This window comes from Mesoplodon bidens (assembly GCF_964165515.1).
Source record: "Mesoplodon bidens genome assembly, chromosome: 2".
Taxonomy (NCBI): Eukaryota; Metazoa; Chordata; class Mammalia; order Artiodactyla; family Ziphiidae; genus Mesoplodon; species Mesoplodon bidens.
This window is the reverse complement of record NC_138177.1, coordinates 86,788,303-86,795,203: the sequence shown is the minus strand read 5'-3', so window position 1 is coordinate 86,795,203 and position 6,901 is coordinate 86,788,303. Positions and strand designations below refer to the sequence as shown.

Here is a 6,901-nt window from a genome sequence, read left to right as displayed (position 1 = left end):
ACCCAACCCCCATGTCCAGGGGAGGAAACCTAGTGGGAGGTGGCAGAGAAGCCACCCACAGGCTTCTAAGTTTAGCCCAGTGCTCCAGACCACTCCCCTCACCCGCCTCCAAGGCCCAGAGCCAGGCATGACCTCATCCTTTTCTCCAAGACTCCACCCTGCCTGCCCGGGAGTCCTGCCTTTGCAGACGGGGGGGGGGGGGGGGGGGGGGGGGGGGGCCAGCCTGGCAAGCACCCTGGAGAGATGGGACTCCAGGCTCACAGGGACCAGGAGAGAAAGACAGGAAGCCACACACATGTTGGAGCCTGTGGCCTTTATTCATGCCCCACACCAAGTACAGCCAGATGCAAGGCCCCTGTCCAAAGCAGAAACACCAGGGGCCCGGGACTCTGGGTTACACCCTCCAAGTCCCCTACCCCAGATACTCTCCTGTGAGCCAGAAGTGTATAAAGTGCTGGTGTGATGATCCTCTGGGGAAGGCCAAAGGGATCAAGAGCCCCACCCTGGACCAAGGCAACAGGAGGAGGGACTGTGCTCTGTTTCCCAGAGTGCTGAGACGGGGCCTACGGCCACCACCGTCAGGGCTGGGGAAGCGCGATGCAGTCCTGGGCAGGAGGGAATTAGGAAAGGGAGCCTTCAGCAGGGATCCCTGATAGGGTGGGGCTGCTGGGGGCAGGGGGAGTTTCTGCACCCCTGTGAAGGGAGGTGGGGGAGGAGGGGAGGCTTGGGGATCTCAGAGAATGGGGCAGCCCCTCCGGCGCTTATTCTTGCGGACCTGGAGGCCAGCCCGAGTGGCCATCTCAAACACCTCCCGCACCCCCTCCTTGGTCTTGGCTGAGCACTCAAGGTAGCCAAAGGCACTGATCCGGTTTGCCATGTCCCGGCCTTCCTCAGATCGAACAGGCTCCTGGGAAGGTAGAAGGAGAGTGGTCAAAGGAAGCTGCTGGTTAGGTGCACCTCACCCATATTTGTAACAAGAACAAATCTCCTCCAGCCCTGACCCCACAAAGCATCCAAGCCCCAGCCACCATGGATAGCTTCTAGGCTAGAGACCCAAGACTCATATTTACCTTCAAAATTCTCTCCATCAGCCCTATACCCCACGGTACACTCTTCTCTTGCCTGAGTGAGGATCTACCATCTCCTGACTGACCTCCCGGCCTCTGTTCTCACTTTCTTCCAATCCATCCTCTATGGCTGCCAGAATCATTTTTCTAACATACTGACTCTGACCATATCTGTCCCCAGTTTAAAACTTTGCCATAATTATCTTCAAAGAATAGTCTAGATTCCTTATCCTGGCAGCTCTCCCTAATCAACTCGTCCTCTGGCTAGAAAGCCACTTACCAGGTCCCCAAATAAGCCAGCTCCCTCACTCTGGGTCTTTTCCCAGCAACTTATAATACCCTCCGTTCCACATCCACAGCAGCCCACACACCTCCCCAGGTATACTCTGATGGCTCCACCTGCATACCTCAAGCAAAACATCTACTGTAAGAACCCAGTTCGCTGAGGGCAAGGATTTTCTCATTCATCTTAATAGCCCCAATGCCAAACAGTGGACAACAGACAAAATGCCAAGTGACCTTGGACAAGTCACCGTCCTCTGACAGTCTCATCGAATACTGGGTCAGACCCTAAGGGCCTCTCTGGTTCTCCCTCTCCAGGATGGGGGTGCCGGGGGGGTAGGAGGTGGACGCTACTGTCACTTCTAACACGGGGAGTCCGTAGGAGGGAGGCTCCTTCACCAGCCTACAAGCCCTCAGAGGGCACCTTCCTCCCCAAGGCCTCCCAGCCTGGCAGCTGCACCCACCTGCTTCATCTTGGCCAGCTCTCTCCGGGTATGTTCATCTTGCCTCAGGTCCTTCTTATTCCCCACTAGGATGATGGGCACATTGGGGCAGAAGTGCTTCACCTCTGGGGTCCACTTCTCAGGAATGTTTTCTGCACAGACACGTCCCAACAGGTGTTGGTGCCTCCACTTAGGCTAGAAGGCGTCCCCTTGTCTCCCCAGGGCAGAGTCTTAGAGGCTGTTCAGCATGGTAGTCCCTTTCACAGGTCAACCCCCACCTCACAGTACACACCCTCCCCTGAGCCCTCCGAGGGCCAGAGTCACCACAGGGAAGGAGGCTAATGGGGCTCCCCAGCACCCCTCCCACACAGCTTCTGAAGATGGCTGAAAGGAGCCAAGGCAAGAGCTCCCTCTGGTTGGTTGATTCTCAGCCCCCTCCCTCCAACCCCCTCACCCAGGCTGTCGGGGCTGTCGATGGAGAAGCACATGAGGATGACGTCAGTGTCCGGGTAGGAGAGAGGCCGCAGGCGATCATAGTCTTCCTGCCCTGCTGTGTCCCACAGAGCCAGCTCCACCTGTCACACAGGGCCAGTGCTTAGCTAGCCTGAGGGCCCCAGTTACACACCCCACACCCTGCCACCCAGAGGTCCTCTCTGAAATCCCGGTCCCTTAAGTTCACTGAACATCTACCTATTGAACACCTACTATGTGCCAGGGATAGTGCTAATCACTGTCACACAACATAAACTAAGGTGAGTTTCTTAAATCCCGAGACAACAGCGTTTGATCTTTGTGCAGCCATTGGGAGCGCCATTATTTTATTTAATACTCATAAAAACCCTTCGAAGGAGGCCTTACCATTATTTCCATTTCACAGCTCGGGGAGCTTAAGCCCAGAGGCAAAGGGACTGGGCCCAGATTACAGAGCCAGTGTGTCAAAAACCAGGAGGTTATCCAGATTTCCTGAGACTGCAGTTTCACTTCCTAACTTCCACTGGTTCCAGCAGGGAGAGTGAAGCAAGGACCTGGGTGGATGGTGAGCACGGACAACCCAGGTCCATAAGTGATGGGGGCAGGCGTGATTCCAAGGGGCTCTTCGCCTTTACCTGCTTGCCGTCCACCTCTATGTCTGCGATGTAGTTCTCAAAGACAGTAGGGACATAGACTTCTGGGAACTGATCCTTGCTGAAGACGATGAGGAGGCAGGTCTTCCCACAGGCCCCATCCCCCACGATCACCAGCTTCTTTCGAATGGCAGCCATGGCTGGGGCTGGTAGGGAAGAGGCAGTGGGGATGTTGGGAAAAGCCAGTAAGTCCACAAACACTTCTCTGGGGCCCCCAAGCCCTCCCTGGAAACCGAGGCATCCAGTGAAGGGAGAGGAGGGAGGGGAAAGGGCTTGCTCAGGCATGTTCTTGCCAAGAACCAATTGGTCGGGCAACTGAGCTTGAAATTCCTAATCTCAAGGTCAGGGACAGGTCTCCCCCATGGGTTAGAATACAGAAATGGGAGGTGGAAGAACCACCCACTTGGGAGCCAAAAAGCATGAGTTCTAATCTAATCCACTCCCCAACTGTGGGCCCCTGGACACCTAGAGGGGTGCTCAGGGACCAGTGACGTGTCCAGAAGGGCAAGCTTTTATCTATTCTACATATCACGGTTTCAAGTCAGATGTATTTGTTACCAGGATTTCGATACTTTTTAAAGTTTAATAATTGTGAAGGTCCAATCTGGAACACATTGTCCCTCAGTCAGCACAAGTCATGCCTGCCCAGTGAAAAATGAAGAGTCCCTACCCATATGGGGGGGTAAGGGAAAGATTATTTATCACACCCCTAGGTGCCAGGCACTGTGGTGGGCATTTGGACAAAAATCACCTCCCTCAGTCCCCAGAAGCCTGGAAAGTAGGTAGTGAGCTCCCCATTTTGACAAACTAGGAAAGTGAGATTCATTGAGGTTAAGAAACGAATTCAGAGTTGTGGCAGGGATGGCACTCAAAGCAGGGCTGTGTGACTCTAGAGTCTGTTGCTTTTCTACATATCACCCCAGAGGTGGGAAGGAGAGCAGAGGGAGGGAAACCCAGACAGAAGGCAGTGGCAGCAGCCAGCAGGCTTCCCTGGCCCACCCTGTCCCGGTCCCCAGAGCCCGGAGTCACACAAAGGAGGCTCAGTCCAGGCAGTGCCCACAGCCCACATTCGGGCAGCCTGCCTTCCTCCCCCTGCTTCCTACTGGGCCTGGAAGCTACACTGGGTCACTCAGCCCCAGGCAGGGGACAATGACCACACTGTAGGGAGCCACACATCTACCACAGCAGAGCGATGAGAATAATCCACTAGGGAATCACTTCCACCCACTCCCTGGAACAGCCCCTTCCTCCACTCTGTCCAGCTCACCCTGAGGCCCTGCCCACCCCTCCCTCCCTGTGACTCAGGGCAAGGAGTCAGCTTCCTGGGGTTTCCATGTGTCCCCTGCCCCCAACACACACCAAAGAGCATCTGCACAGTTCATCACACCTTCCCAGCTTCCCCGAACCTAAGCTGAGCCTCACTTCCTCCTTCCCTGGGGAGAGGAGCTGACCTCCAGTCGGCTGGAGTTCCCAGGCCTACAGCCCAGGAGGAAGAGAGGGCGGGCTCTGGGCCTGAAATGAAGTCGAGGCTGTTGGGAGAAGCGGGGGCTGGAGCCGGTGCTGGGAGGAGCCCCCAAAAAAGAGACAAATGAGGGCCAGTCCCAGCACCAACCACACAGGGAGCAGTTAAAAAAGAAGGGGACGGTAACCTGATCTCTGCCCCAAACCTGGCTTTTTCTCAGTCCCACATCCTGTCAAACTAGGCTGAACTCCTTTACGCCCCACACACCACCACCACCTCACAGCCCTGCCTTGGTCTGCCTTTTAGGGAGCGAATACTCCAGCCCAAGGCAAGCTCTCTTCAGCAGTGGGATCCCGGGTGGCCTCCCTCCCCTCCACACACACATGCACAACAGTGGGATGGGGACAAGTGGACATGAATCAGAGGGAATTTATAGGAGTTGAATGCACGGCCACACTCTCCTCATCACAACAGGGGCTCTCTCTGATACCCCAAAAACAGGCAAGAAGGCATTCACCCTGCCAGCAGATCCCCTCCAAAAATGGAAACCACCCTTCAGAAAAGGGGGTCTCAGGCTTCCCTGGTGGCGCAGTGCTTAAGAATCTGCCTGCCAATGCAGGAGACGGGCTCGAGCCGTGGTCCGGGAAGATCCCACATGCCGTGGAGCAACTAAGCCTGTGCGCCACAACTACTGAGCCTGCGCTCTAGAGCCCGCGAGCCGCAACTACTGAGTCCCTGTGCCACAATTACTGAAGCCCGCGAGCCCTAGAGCCCTGTGCTCTGCAACAGGAGAAGCCACTGCAATGAGAAGCGGGCGCACCGCAACGAAGAGTAGGCCCCGCTCACCGCAACTAGAGAAAGCTCCCGCGCAGCAACGAAGACCCAACGTGGCCAAAAATAAATAAAATACATTAATTTAAAAAAAAAGAAAGAAAAGGGGGTCCCCTGGAAATTCCACCCAGGTGACCAGCACCCTCACCTACTCCCACAGGTTCCATTGGTCCAACTGTGGGAAGACAGGCTGGGGTAGCCTCAACCAGGTATGGGCAGTGTTGATGGAGGGATGGAGAGCATTCACCACTGGGGTGAATACCAGTTGCTTAGGCATGAGTATGCCCGCCCCAGGCAAGGCAGTTTAGGTGGCACCAGATGGTGGTGGGCAGAGGCCAGAACTCCAGGGCAAGGGCATGCATTAAATGACCTAGAGCCCCCCAGCTCAATTAGAAGACGTTCCCTTCAGGCTCAGAAGAGTAGTTGGCCCAGGCCAGGCCAGGCCACCAGGCCCAAAGCCAAGATGGCGAGAACAACAGCTCCCTGTGAGAGGCAGCCCCTGAGGAACTGCCCCACTGACCCTAAGAGGGACAACCAAACCCCACACGGGGCCTGGAATGACCCTGGAACTTCTGGGGCCTTCCCTGGAATAAAACAGCTGCCGTCTCCTCAATCATTCTCTAGATTTCCAGATGAACCAGGTTCTGCTGTACCCTGCCCACCACCCCTGAGGTCTAGGGAGGAAATCAGATACCTCCCCCTCAACTTGAAAACCACACACACACACACACGCACACACGGGCTGGATCCTTCCCAATCTCCTGTACCTCCACTCCAGGCCGGCTCCAGAAACCATCTAGGGCGACGTCCAGACCCCCGGGGCAGTGGCAGCCCCCGCGGTCACACCCGCCCCTATTCCCGCCACTCCACCGGCCCGGCGGGAATTCCCACCTCAACCCGTACTCGGGCCCCGACCCACACCCAAGCCCAGGTCCACAGAGGGCCGCCAGGCCTGGGAGCTAGAGCGTCTGCGCTGGGGCTCCCTCGCGGAGACCCAAGTTGCCGTCTTTCCCTTGGCCCGGCCGGGCAGGTTCCGGGAAGCCGGGAGGAGAAGGGAACTGACTCCGACTCGGACATCAAGAGGCGAGAGGCCCTGCGGGGCAATTCCCGGGGCCCCTCACTGCAGCCCAGGAGGGCAGGGAGGGGCCGAGCCGGCCCGACCCCAGCACCGCCCAGACGCCGCGTACGAGGGAGAACAGGCGGCCCGCGCTAGGACCAAAGCCCCTCCCCGGCCGGCGCCCCGAGCTCCTGCCAGGCGGAGAAGGGGGGAAGTGCTCTCCTGGGGATGAGTTCCCAGGACGACCCCGCCGCCCAGAGCCCCAACCCGGGATACCTTCCGCTCCGCCGCTTCCAGCTGCGCGGCCGGTGCCGGAGGCAGAGACTGACCCGAGGGGCACCGCCCCGCCCTCCTCCAGCGCCGCGGCGGGGAGGGGCGACTCGCGGGGAGGGGCGGGCCGGGCGGCCCTTGGCTCCGCCCGCCCACGGCCCCCTCTCACGGCCCCAGAGGGTCGCCCAGCAAGAGTCCCCGGCGCCTGGGGGAGATGCTGGGACTGTGGAGGAGTGGGTAGCGGGGCGAGGCGCGGCGAACGGGACCCCTGAGGACTCTGCCTCTGCCCCACCTTCCAGCTCCTAGCGGCGGACCGGCGTCGGGAAAGTTGAGAGGCGCCCGGGGTGGGGTCAGGAAAGGGCCGC

The 6,901-nt window shown here is 58.1% G+C and overlaps 1 protein-coding gene across 2 annotated transcripts; it reads right to left on the bottom strand.

Annotated features, from left to right (window-relative positions):
• Positions 1-298: 298 nt before the first annotated feature.
• Positions 299-6,670, bottom strand: RHOC (ras homolog family member C). Of its 2 annotated transcripts, none has more exons than XM_081224332.1 (5): positions 6,543-6,670; positions 2,899-3,062; positions 2,247-2,367; positions 1,814-1,944; positions 299-907 (listed from the first exon to the last, which is right to left on the bottom strand). In XM_081224332.1, exons 2-5 carry the CDS (start codon positions 3,052-3,054, stop codon positions 734-736), a joined length of 582 nt encoding a protein of 193 aa, XP_081080458.1. In that variant the 5' UTR covers positions 3,055-3,062; positions 6,543-6,670; the 3' UTR covers positions 299-733. The 2 variants fall into 2 exon arrangements, with proteins under 2 accessions (XP_081080458.1, XP_081080459.1); XM_081224333.1 differs by lacking the exon at positions 6,543-6,670 and adding an exon at positions 5,977-6,341.
• Positions 6,671-6,901: the final 231 nt, after the last annotated feature.

What these genes read in the sequence shown, in the direction of transcription:
- RHOC (XM_081224332.1), bottom strand. Translation starts at nt 3,054, where the DNA reads ATGGCTGCCATTCGAAAGAAGCTGGTGATCGTGGGGGATGGGGCCTGT. An exon ending in TAGAGGTGGACGGCAAGCAG is followed by an intron (nt 2,368 to 2,898) that starts GTAAAGGCGAAG and finishes CCTGTGTGACAG; the next exon opens with GTGGAGCTGGCTCTGTGGGA. An exon ending in CGACAGCCCCGACAGCCTGG is followed by an intron (nt 1,945 to 2,246) that starts GTGAGGGGGTTG and finishes GTGTCTGTGCAG; the next exon opens with AAAACATTCCTGAGAAGTGG.